Raw genomic sequence first — 12381 nt, forward strand, 5'->3', positions numbered from 1 at the left:
TGCACTTATTTGAGAATTTCTCTTTTTAAGCTTCCAACTACAAATTCTACATAATTTAATTAGTTTAATTTGACTTCCATTAAGGCCCAATTAATTATATTTAATTTTTATCAATCTGAATCAGGTATATAGTTTGACTCCCAAAAGGTTCTAAATATCAAATTAAATTTATTTCCATCATTAATTTTGAGATCTCAAATTATTTAAGCCGTCAATTTTTGATTAGACTCAAAATTTTTGTCAATAAATTACATAGTCAAATTGGACATCTCATAAATAGATTTAATTCATGATATTCTTAATTCTCAATCCTCATAACTTCATAACTCCAATTCAGACCCAATCGATCAAATTTTTATTTTATTAAACTGAATCAAATATTTATTTAAGCTTCCATATGGTCTAATATTTGAAATTGAATTGATTTAGCTTATCAATTTCACATTCTTAAACCATTTAAGCTTTTAATTTCTAATTTTAACATAAATCTTTACTCAAATTATATATGAATTAGGCTGAATAATTTTCATAAATCTCAAATTGAACCAGAATAATAATAATTAAAATTCAAATCTTTTTAATTAATTAAATACTAATTATTATATATAGTGACATCATCACAGTTGTAGTTTCTCATCACCAAGTGGTGTGTTGTATGAGTGAGATTTAATGTTAAAAAATTGATGTGACTTATCATTAAATCTCAACCATACAACACACCACTCTAGGAAATTTAAAAAAAAAAAAAACTCTAGAAAATCCTTGCTCGTTTCTCATCACCTTCAAAATCCTATAAGATTGAGAAGGGTACGACGGTAAGGAGGTTGGTGGCAATGAAAATAAGAGAAGGGGCATCAGTCGGTAAGGTGATAATAATGAGTAGTGGTGATGGGTTAGAATTAAAGATAAAGATATTATAAAAATCAGGTAGTGTAAATAGAAAGAAAAAAAAAATAAAAATAAAAATTGTGTATGTAAGCGGGAGTGATAGTGAAAACTGAGATAATAATGGGTTGGTTTGAAAATTTAATTATTTTAGTTGATTTTTTTATTTTTAATTATTTTAGTCTGTTTAAAAAATTATATCTAAAAAATTTATTAATTTTTTTATAATTGATTTGATAATTATAATTTATATGTGATATATTATTTTATTAATTATTTTAATTTATTTTATATTTATTAACTATTTAAAAAAAAAAAAAAAAAAAAACCTCGTAGCCAACTTCCAAACAGTCCCAATAAGAGTCGTGTAAATGCAAACCTCCGTTAGTAGTTAAAACATTACCGTTTTCAGCGTCGACACGCTTGTCTCCTCCATTCCATATAAAAATAAAAATCAAAACGATCACGGATCTAAACCTCAAACCCTCGCATACCCGGGCCGCCCCCCTTATTACCTACTTCTCTTTTCTCAGTTTTCCAAGAAAAGTAGGGAAAATCCGAGAAAACCACAGAAAGTTCCTCAACACAAACCCTAGATAAAGATCTCTCTTCTCTCTCATCCGATCTATTCTCTATTCAGATCTCACCTCACATTCCTTCAAGGTACGTCTCATATCGATTTAAATCTCACTTTTTTTTTTCTTTATTTGTTGGTGATTGATTGATTTTGGTGTTTGTTGAGATGATAATAGATGGTGTCGGACGCGAGCAAGAAGAAGGCGGCTCAGAAGAAGGCGGCAGCGGCCGCGAAAAGAGGAGGGAAGGCCGCGGCGACTGCGACGTCGTCGAAGGCTGCAGCAGCGGCGGTCGATAACGTGGCGAATGGGGTGGGTGCGCTTCAGATATCGGATCGGAATTGTACTGGTGTTCTTTGTTCACATCCTCTGTCCAGAGATATTAGGGTGAGTTTTCGGATTCGTTTTGACTTTGTTTTGGTCTCTGGATGGTGTATCTATGTCGATAATTTTTAGTTTATTTTTTATTTTATTTTTATTTTTTATATTTATGTGAGTTGGAATTGTAAAGTTCTGATTTTTGTGATTTAATTACATATCTAGGGTGTTTAGGTAGAGCCACTGATGATGAAATTTCGTGAAATTTTAGGTTGACGAATAAAAAGGAGATCTACATGTTTTAATTATCACTTTCTTTAGATCTTGATATCCTTAGAAATACATGTGTAGTGAATACATGCATTTTCTAATAAATTTATATCCATTTGTGCAATCCGTGTCGTGTTTAGTGGTGCTGGCACTTTCTTTAATGTTACTGTCATGTTCATGCTATGGGATATATATATATATATATATATATTGTTTTAACCAAATCACGGTGCTTTTTGGTACTTTTCATTTTTTTTCCTTCCAGATTCAGCTTGTCGCATTAAAGTGTGTTTGTGAAATATATTAGTGTTGTATAGAAGCGTAAGTCATGCAATCTTTTATGCTGTGTTTTTTGGAAGGGATTTGGAAAGGGAAAGAGAAAAGGTTTGTGAAAGTAGGTGAAATGTAAGTACATTTTATTTACATTTTATCTACATTTTCTTTTATCCTTTTCAAATCTCTTCTCAAATCTCCTAACCAAATATAGTGTTAGAGTAATGAGGGAAAGTATCCAAAGAAAGAAAAAAAATAAATTGCAGTGTCTTGCCCTCTCAAAAGATGTTCTACTCTGGTCACGAGAACATGAAATTTGTGTGTGATTATGTCAATGTACAATCAAAGCGTAGTTATGTTTCAACGCTTAAAAGATGCAAGCTGGGAACCAAATTAGATAGTGAGAGGGAGGTTGTATCAAGAACTGAACTTTGTTTGTACGGATTAACGAACAATGGTTTTTATGCATATGGTTTACATGTTTTTTAGAAGTAGAGGATTGACTATGAAGCATGGGTACTTTAAAAAACATACCGTACCCGTATCGGGTATTTATCGGCGTATCGTACCTCGTATGGTACTTCTACATACGTACCGGGTACATGAAACACGTATCCAAGTTTTTTTCTTAATTTTTGACGTACCCAGACGTACCTAGTATATATCCAAGCCGTACCGTACCTCCGTTGAAACAATATTTTCCTTCTATTACAGAAATAAAACTCATTTCATTAGATTTCTTTTTTAGTTTTTGTTTTATGCGTAACATGATTTTAAAATTAAATTATGGTTTGTAAGTTATTTAATATATTGACATTTAATTTTGATTTATACTTTTCATTTTGGCATTAAATGTTAATTATAGGTTGGATCTTAATAAATTAAACCATTTAATTATTTTTTACATTACTCTAAATTAAAAATAAATATTTTTTTACAAACGTACCAAGCCGTATCCGTATCTAATTTTTTTTGAATTTTACCGTATTAACGTACCCGTATCGTACCAGTACTTGTACCCGTACTTGTGCTTCATAGAGGATTGATATTTACTGGTCAAGTGATTCTTTCAAGAATTTATGAAAATAATCAAATTGCGGAATGTTGTACTATTTGTTTTGATCTTGATCTGTATTATGTTCAGCTTGTTGCAAGGTTGACCAAAATTATGCTGTTTCCTTATCGTGTCAAATTTCTTATGATTAAATTTCAGATATTTAGGAATTTGTTTTAATTTACTGGTGTAAAAATCATAGTTGAATGCGTAGATCGCAATCTACATTTCAAGTTATTCAGGCCATTAATGCAAAGCGGCAAGGCTTATATTTGTTTTGGAGAGTGTAATATGCTCAGGCAATCACATCATCTGATTTGGAGTGTTTGGGGACTTGAACATGAAGCAACTTTGTGATGGTTTGGTGACAACCAATTATTCCTGTTGTCTTCTGGATCTTTTTAGCTGGATTTGTGTAGAGTCCTAGATTATAATTTCCTGTTTGCTGGACATATGCAAAAGGTTATGTAGATAATGCAGACTTTCTCATCTAGCGAGTCTCACTTTTAGCTTATTGTTGCTAGCTTGGTGCACCTAGACGAGCGCCTAGGCAAGCGTATGGGTCTGTCACCAGATTGATCTGCCAACCATGTTGCCAGGGTTAATTTCATGCACACTCTTTTGTGAATATGTCCAATATGTTCAACCTTGTTGGACCCTCTTGTGCAGGAGGTAATAACATGCATCAAGAATCCTTTTTATTTTTGCAGAACTGCTGTAATGAATTATCTTTTGTTTATTTGAGCTGCACAATTCTCAATAGTGATAAAAATAAGTAAACTGTGTGGCCATTGCAGATAGAGTCTCTATCGCTTACTTTCCATGGACATGATCTAATCGTTGATTCTGAACTGGAACTCAATTTTGGCAGGTTTGTACTTGATTCAATGTTACTCATGTATATAGACACTGTATGATGCATGTATATCTATTCACCTCATCTTATCTTTACAGACGTTATGGTTTGCTTGGGTTGAATGGCTGTGGGAAATCTACACTTCTTACTGCAATAGGGTGCCGAGAGCTGCCCATTCCCGAACACATGGATATTTATCACCTTAGCAGGGAGATTGAAGCTTCTGACATGTCCTCACTTGAGGCTGTTGTAAACTGTGATGAGGAGAGGTTGAAGTTGGAGAAAGAAGCTGAAGCTTTGGCAGCACAGGTGTGTCTGAGTGATTGAATTGTCTTGTGTCTTTAAGCATGGTATTCTCAGGAACTTAATGACAGATTTTGTATTGACTAGGATGATGGTGGTGGAGAAACTCTTGAACGCATTTATGAACGTTTGGAAGGCATGGATGCATCAACTGCTGAGAAGCGTGCTGCTGAGATCTTGTATGGTCTTGGTTTTAACAAGGAGATGCAAGGAAAGAAAACACGCGACTTCTCTGGTGGCTGGAGAATGAGGATTGCTTTAGCAAGGGCTCTGTTTATGAACCCAACCATCCTATTGCTCGATGAACCCACCAATCATCTTGGTAAGTTCCATTGGCACTAAACTTGCACATGTTGCTAATGAGTTAGGTACTTTTGTGCTTTCTATGTTTGGATGCTCTTGATGTTGTTGAAGTTTGTGGGTGAATTTTTTTTATCCTTCATATTGTACAACATTGATAACAAAATTACTGATTGTCACGATTATTTGTTCTCATGGTGGAATTTTATTTTCACTACTTCGAAAGCAATTGCAGGCTTGCAGCTCTGTCAATGGTCTTAGTGTTGTCAATTTATGCTATATCTTGTTTTCAAACCTTATAAGGAAAGTTTTATGCCATTACCATATAATGGGCCAGTTTGGTGCACAGCTTATGGGGGGTGATTTTAGGTTATTTTTGGAGTTTGTGCTGGTTAACAATTGATAAGGAATAATGACTTAAATAAGTTGATTATTGGGAAGTTGGGAGAGGGATGCTCTTGGATTATGCATTTAGATTGCAATCATTTGCACCAATCAGGGCTGATATAGTGTTAAATCATTTGATTATTAGAGTTAAATAATTAACTAATTACGATATGATGATAAATGATCTGTTTTAGTTTTAGATAGATGGTAAGGTCAAAGATTTGGTTAACTGGGAATCAGTTTTCCTTTTGTGCTTTAGTAGTTGATATGCAACTTTAATTTATTTTTCCACTTTTTCTCTTTGGTGCCATAGTTATGATCTGATCATAATAAATTTGATGTTGTTGATCAACCATTTTCCAACTTCAGATTTGGAAGCTTGTGTCTGGTTGGAGGAAACTTTGAAGAACTTTGAAAGCATTTTGGTTGTGGTTTCACACTCCCAGGACTTCTTGAATGGTGTTTGCACGAACATCATCCACATGCAGAACAAGAAACTGAAGATATATACTGGTAACTATGACCAGTATGTTCAAACTCGTGGTGATTTAGAAGAAAACCAAATGAAACAATACAAGTGGGAGCAGGAGCAGATTGCTTCAATGAAGGAGTATATTGCCCGATTTGGACATGGATCCGCAAAACTAGCTCGTCAGGCACAGAGCAAAGAGAAGACTTTGGCAAAAATGGAGCGAGGTGGGCTTATGGAGAAGGTGGTGAGAGATAAGGTTCTTGTTTTTCGATTTCCTGATGTAGGAAAGCTTCCCCCTCCTGTATTACAATTTGTGGAAGTTGCGTTCGGTTACACACCTGAAAATCTTATATACAAGAGTCTTGATTTTGGAGTGGATTTGGACTCAAGAGTAGCTCTTGTGGGGCCCAATGGAGCTGGGAAAAGTACGCTGCTGAAGCTGATGACGGGGGATTTGGTTCCCCTTGACGGCATGGTCCGGCGACACAACCACCTGAGGATTGCACAATTTCATCAGCATTTGGCTGAGAAACTTGACCTGGAAATGTCTGCACTCTTGTTTATGATGAGAGAGTACCCAGGAATTGAGGAAGAAAAGATGAGGGCTGCAATAGGGAAGTTTGGGCTTACAGGCAAACCCCAGGTGATGCCTATGAAGAATTTGTCTGATGGGCAAAGGAGCCGAGTGATCTTTGCATGGTTGGCATGGAGACAGCCCCACATGCTGTTGCTTGATGAACCCACTAATCATTTGGATATTGAAACGATAGACTCACTGGCCGAGGCATTGAACGAGTGGGATGGTGGGTTGGTTCTTGTTAGCCATGATTTTAGGCTTATTAATCAGGTGGCACATGAAATCTGGGTGTGTGAGAACCAAGCTGTGACCCGATGGGCAGGTGATATTATGGACTTCAAGCAACACTTGAAGAGCAAGTCTGGTCTATCTTGATTGAAGCAAATTTTAGGACTGGTGTACCTTGGCTTATGGTTCTATTCACTGTAATGGAGGACCAGTAATCCTACAATGTGCTCTCCAGGCGGATTATGACGAAAGCTAAAGGAGCGGAGGATGTGATTGAGGCTTGGTTGTTATTTCAAGCTCATTGACCTGGTTCTTTGGTTGGTTAGTAGGAATTTTTCCACCTCTTTATTATCTTATGCATTTATACTTCTATTATTCTTGGTTGTGGACCAAGAGGATTATGATGGTAATCCTTGTTGATTGGATATACCTATATGAACCTTTGTTTGCTATCTATTCAATTTGAATCTAGTATTGTTTCATCATTGGTGGTTTTCCAGTCTGTTTTTGTATGGTGTGGTATATATTACTTGGGTTTTGGTTTGTAATGTTGGAGTGCAATTTGGATCGGTATTCTTATTAAACAGTTCTCTGAAACTTTCTTTGGGATAGAATTAGCCAAGGCACCCCTGGCATATGAAGTGAAAATGCCGTAACAAGTTTTTAAAGAGTTCTGTTACGGCCCCTAATTGAACCCCTAATTCCACTCCCAATGATGTGGATAAAAAAAATATAGTTTGAGAGAGAGAAGAGTGGTTGTATTTTCATGTGAGTTTTAGCCGCATCATTAGGGAGAATTGGGAGGCCTCAATTGATGGGATGAGTCCATTTTTCTATATTATATTACGAAACAATGAAGAATTTTATCATCATTATGGTTGGTCTTGTGACATTTATTTTGAGTCTACATGAGAAAAGTGAAGATTTGTAAAAATTCATCTAGTAATACGTAGCAGCCCTTCATTTACACCACATAACTACAAGTACATATCAAACTCAACAATTACAACATCACAAAGTCATAATAAAAACTGTGTGGGGGTGTTCATCAGGGATTTCTTAGAGAAGAGATACATATTAATGGTCTTGTTTGGTAGAGTTTATTTCCAGTTTATTTCAGCTTTTAGCTTAAATTAAGCTATTTTGATGTGTTTGGTTCAATTTAACAATATAACTTATAGCTTTTTGTAAGTAAAAAATTAACTTATTCTTTGAGTGGGGGAGGAGAAGCTTAATTTATAAGTCAAAAATCAGCTTATGTTCACAGGTACAAGGTATAAACTGTTAAGTTTTAAGTTATAATCACTTTCTCACAGCTCTATCAAACGGGGTCAATGTGGAGTTGTGGTGATAACCATTACAACTTAGAAACTTGGGCATGGTACACATCCAAACGAATTGAATTTCACAAACAGCTTCAGTTCAACTCCTTAGAAACTTGTTCGATTGTATTCAAATTGACTTCAAGCTTAAATTTGAGCTCAATAATTAAATGAGTCCTTTGAATTAAAATAAGCTCAACTCAATTATATATATGCACAAGAATGATAAATCAACCCCACAAAAAAAAAAAGAATGATAAATCAAATGCAAACTCAATTTACGTGGCTCACCTTAAAATTAGGATTATGTTTACAACTGTTGCAATTTTTATTATGATTAGAAATGCTACAAGAGATTTTAGCCGACTATAAATTCAAAATTTCACTCTGTTCAGAAAAGTTACAAGGGATTTTAGTCCCTTTACTATAAATACATAGAAATTAAGGTAACAGGAGCGTGATAATTTTTTGGTGACAAACTGCGGCAATGAAGACTTGTTTTTCTTTCACGACAGTTGTCTCATTTCTACTCTTTGAATCGTAACTGTCACATACAATAAATGCTTTTCGCGTGATCTACCCCTTCCCCCATTGAATTGTCTCAACCAAATTCTTAGCCCAAAAACGCATTGAATATTTATTGTGTGCATCTTCTAACAACGAAAAAACTATCACAAATGGAAAATTTAGATATGGTAATGACCGATTACTATAATAATTCTTGAAAAAAGAGTGGTATGAAGGAATGAAGGAGGTGTCACACTTTCATAGCCAAAAACAAAATTAACATATGATTATGACCTTTCGGCATTTTCCAGAGTTGTAATGTGATATACTAATGCCACCTTATAATCAAATGGGAGGTCGCTATTTGTTACGAAGTTTTTGATGCAGTTTCTCCACTCTCATTTTTCTTTCTCTTCTCCATTCTCTCTTTTTGTGTATTTGGATATAATTCCATCTCATATTTTCTGGCGACAGATTATTGTTCTTTTTTATACTATGATGATAATCACATATAAAATCAAATTAATAATCCCTTTTTTTTTTTTTGGGGGGGGGGGGGTGTGGGGGTGGTTAAATCGAGTATATATCTAAATAAATCTTTGGCATCATGTTGATTTATAGTCCTACTATCAAATAAAATTGGGTTTAAGTTGAATTGTGATTTTTGTTAAAATTTCAAGTTAATGTTGCTCTCTATTTGAAGTCCAACTGTGCCGGTCACTAATAAGTCATCGATTGGCAAAAGCTTTTTTAGGTTTTCGTTTGGCTAAGGTTTTTTAGACTAAAAAAAAACACAAAAGATAAAATAGACTAAATAAGTTAATAAGATAAATGTCATATCTAAATCATAATTATTTCACTTTTTTTTTTCACAAAAGTTAAAAAAGAAAACGAACACCATTGCTGTAATTATTGTGATAGGGTTTTTGGATTTCCAATCAGGAGTGCTTGCAGATTATGTTGGGTCGAATGACCTCTCATGTGCCATTTGTTTGAACCTTAAGTGGATTGAGAAAAATCAATCCGCATCCTCTCACTTAATTAGTAGATGCAGATTGAGTGGGCCGTGCAGATTTGTTGGTGGATGCAGATCGGTTTGACAATTTGAGCTTTACTATATTGGGCTTTTTTTTTGAATTATTTTCTAGTAATTCTTTATTATCTTGGGCATACAATTTTTGATTCTTCATTTTGTTTTTTTGAATAAAAATAAAGGCCTAACATTCATATTTCATAAATAGCAAATATAATTACTAAATAAAATGCCATTTTTTAATAGACAAAACATAAAAGCAAAACATAATTTTCTTAGGGTTATTGACGGATCGAGTTGGATGGGGTGGCCTTCCATACGTCATCCGTTTGAATTTAGGCAAATTGGGTAAAATGCATATGCATCAGTCTATTCAGACCATTGAACCCATCCTTTCTGTGACGAATTGATTCGGGCCATTTGATTTTAACAGGTCAAATGGATGCTTATCCAACCCTACTTCCAAGGATATATAAACGGAGGTCCTATTTATATCCAAAAAAAACCCCTCTTTACACCTTTTTTTTTTATTTTAATTTTTTTATTATAATTTTATTTTTATTTAAAATTACCAAAATGTACACAAAACATAAAAAATTAAAAACCATAATTTTAGTTACACCTTCCCTTCAGCACCAACCACCACCACCATTGTTGCCTCTCTGCCACCACCCTTTTCCTTCCTCTAGCACTAACTACCTTGTCAGTCATTGATGTCAATCCTTGTTAGGGTGGTCACGGGCCAGTTTTGGTTGGTTTGGATTGCGAGTTAGACTCGCCTGCAACCATGCGGGTTGAAAAAATTTGACTCACGATAGCTTGTAATACGTTTTGCAGTTTGTGCGGGTGGGTCAATTGGGTGTGCGGGTGGGTGCATTTGGTTGTGTGAGTTGAGATTTTATTATTAAAAAAAAAAAAAACTAAGCTATTCATGAAGCTCAATACTTTGTAACTCATTCAAACTTGTTCGATTACCAAACAAATCAAACTTGCGATTTACTTTCAAACAAATTTTTTACAAATAATTAATATGTTGCTTATTACTTATTGCTTAAAGGAAATTGATAGGATGGACACACTTTTATAAGAGTTGAGAATTGTTCAACCTTTTTTTTTTTGGACAGCTACAGGTGGACTTAATATATATATATATATATATGGACAACGAGTGGGAGCACTAATTAGTGCCACCACTAATGATGTGACCCACTGCCACAGTGTTGTTGTATCTTTTTTTTTTTTTTTTTAAAAAATGGATGCCACATCATTAGTGGTTGCTTTAGAGCACCACTTTTAGTAGTCTCTATCATTGGCCTATATATATATAAACAAACATGATTTGGTCTTAAGTTTTCATTACTTTGCATCCCACAAATATATATATATATATATATATATGTAAATATACATGATTTGGTCTTAAGTTTTCATTACTTTGCATCCCACATTATTTTTTTAGTACTTTCAATAGGCACATAGGCTTCACATAAGTGGGAAAAGATAATGGAGTTGAGATAAAAATGTTTGAGAAAATGAACAACCCATGTGGGAAGTTAGAGAATTTTTATTTATTTAATAATGGGGGTGGATTGAGTGTAATCCGCAACCCGCCTGCAACCTGCAATTTTATCTAAGACTCAATCCGCATCCATCCCAATGTTTTAAAAGGTGCACTTAAGAGGCGTAATGAGCCTTGCGCTTCAAACAGATTGAGGCAAGGGCAATTCGTAAGGTACAACTTAGGCGCTAAGGTGAGGACTTTTTTTAGAGGTGCAAGGCGTGAGTTTCATGGGCTTTACTAATTTTTCTACTCCAACTGTTAATTAAGTGATTTTTTTGTGGACATATCTAGAGGGAATCAAAATTCTTCAATATAAAATGACTAAACATAGTCAAAAGAGAGTAGAAAGTGATTAAAAAAAAAAAAACCCAGGTGGAGAAGATTAAAAAAAATAATAATTAGAAAGTGAGAAGACGACACAATTTCGACTTCTTCTTCAGCTTCTTCTTTGGTGGTTCTCTTTCCTTTCTTTGATGGGTTCTCTTGGTTGGGTCATCTCTCTGCCTCTGTTTTTTCTTCCTTTATTTTTCTTTTTTTCTTCTCTTCTTCAATGGGTTCTCTTCATGGGTCTGCCTTTGTTTTTTTTATTTATTTTTTCCTTATTTTTCTTCTCTTCTTCTTTTCATCTCCTGCTTCTTCACTGGGCTATTTCTATTTTTTTTGTTCTCTGTTATGCTTGTAAGGCTTGTTTTATAATTTTTGAAATTCTATATATGTTTGTTATGTTGAAAAGTTTGCCTATTTTATAATTTTGTTTTTCTTCAATTACTTGCGCCTCGCTTTGGTGAGGCGCGCATCGCCTCACGCTTAGATTATAGGAGATCTTATCGCCTCGATGTACCTAAAGTCTTTTAAAACACTGATCAGACCCTACTTATCTGTCAAAATTGCCCAAAACCTTATGGGTAGGTTCGAATTGTGAGGGTTGTACGGGTCGAGCAACCTGCTACCCAGCCCTAGTCCTTGCCACCCACAACCTCATCCTGCCCTCTTAGCCCCTCTCTGCAATATCTCTCGTCTTTTTCTGCCCCACCTTTTCCTAAGATCTCTTTTTCTAATTGTCGTCCAAATCTTCTTCTTATCTTTCATCTTTTTCAAATCTAAAAACCCTAGATCTTTCTCGTGCACAGAGGTGATCGTAGAGATTAGACTGAACTGGAAGATGGCTAGAAGAGAGTCATTGTTGGGTTGTGACATAGGAGAAGGCTTTGGAGGTGTTAGGCTACTAGGGTAGTCTTGATGATGGGAAAAACAAGGGTGGTGATGGTCGAAGGTGGTGGTTATGGAGTTAGGATTTAAAAATTTAGGAGAAGTAAGAAGAAAAGTTTTAAATAAGGATATTTCGGAATTATGGAGATGTAATGAGATAAAAGTGTAAATGGGTAGAAGATCCTATACATAAATCATACAGGTCATTTTATATGAAAGTTGTTTTTAATTTTGTATATATGTTTTTAGGA

General features: G+C 34.7%; 1 protein-coding gene across 1 annotated transcript; it reads left to right on the plus strand.

The window, feature by feature from the left end:
* Positions 1-1271: 1271 nt before the first annotated feature.
* On the plus strand, positions 1272-6983 carry LOC114276984 (ABC transporter F family member 1). Its single transcript, XM_028218814.2, has 6 exons — positions 1272-1548; positions 1638-1847; positions 4173-4246; positions 4330-4540; positions 4622-4856; positions 5591-6983. Exons 2-6 carry the CDS (start codon positions 1638-1640, stop codon positions 6643-6645), a joined length of 1785 nt encoding a protein of 594 aa, XP_028074615.2. The 5' UTR covers positions 1272-1548; the 3' UTR covers positions 6646-6983.
* The last annotated feature ends 5398 nt before the right edge of the window (positions 6984-12381 follow it).

Source organism: Camellia sinensis, chromosome 14 (genome assembly GCF_055761805.1).
Source record: "Camellia sinensis isolate YWXY chromosome 14, ASM5576180v1, whole genome shotgun sequence".
In the NCBI taxonomy this organism is placed as follows: Eukaryota; Viridiplantae; Streptophyta; class Magnoliopsida; order Ericales; family Theaceae; genus Camellia; species Camellia sinensis.

Bases quoted from the DNA above. Each gene is read 5' to 3' on its own strand.
- LOC114276984 (XM_028218814.2), top strand. From the start codon at position 1,638: ATGGTGTCGGACGCGAGCAAGAAGAAGGCGGCTCAGAAGAAGGCGGCA. The intron at 1,848-4,172 runs GTGAGTTTTCGG...TGGCCATTGCAG, and splicing joins CTCTGTCCAGAGATATTAGG to ATAGAGTCTCTATCGCTTAC. The intron at 4,247-4,329 runs GTTTGTACTTGA...TTATCTTTACAG, and splicing joins CTGGAACTCAATTTTGGCAG to ACGTTATGGTTTGCTTGGGT.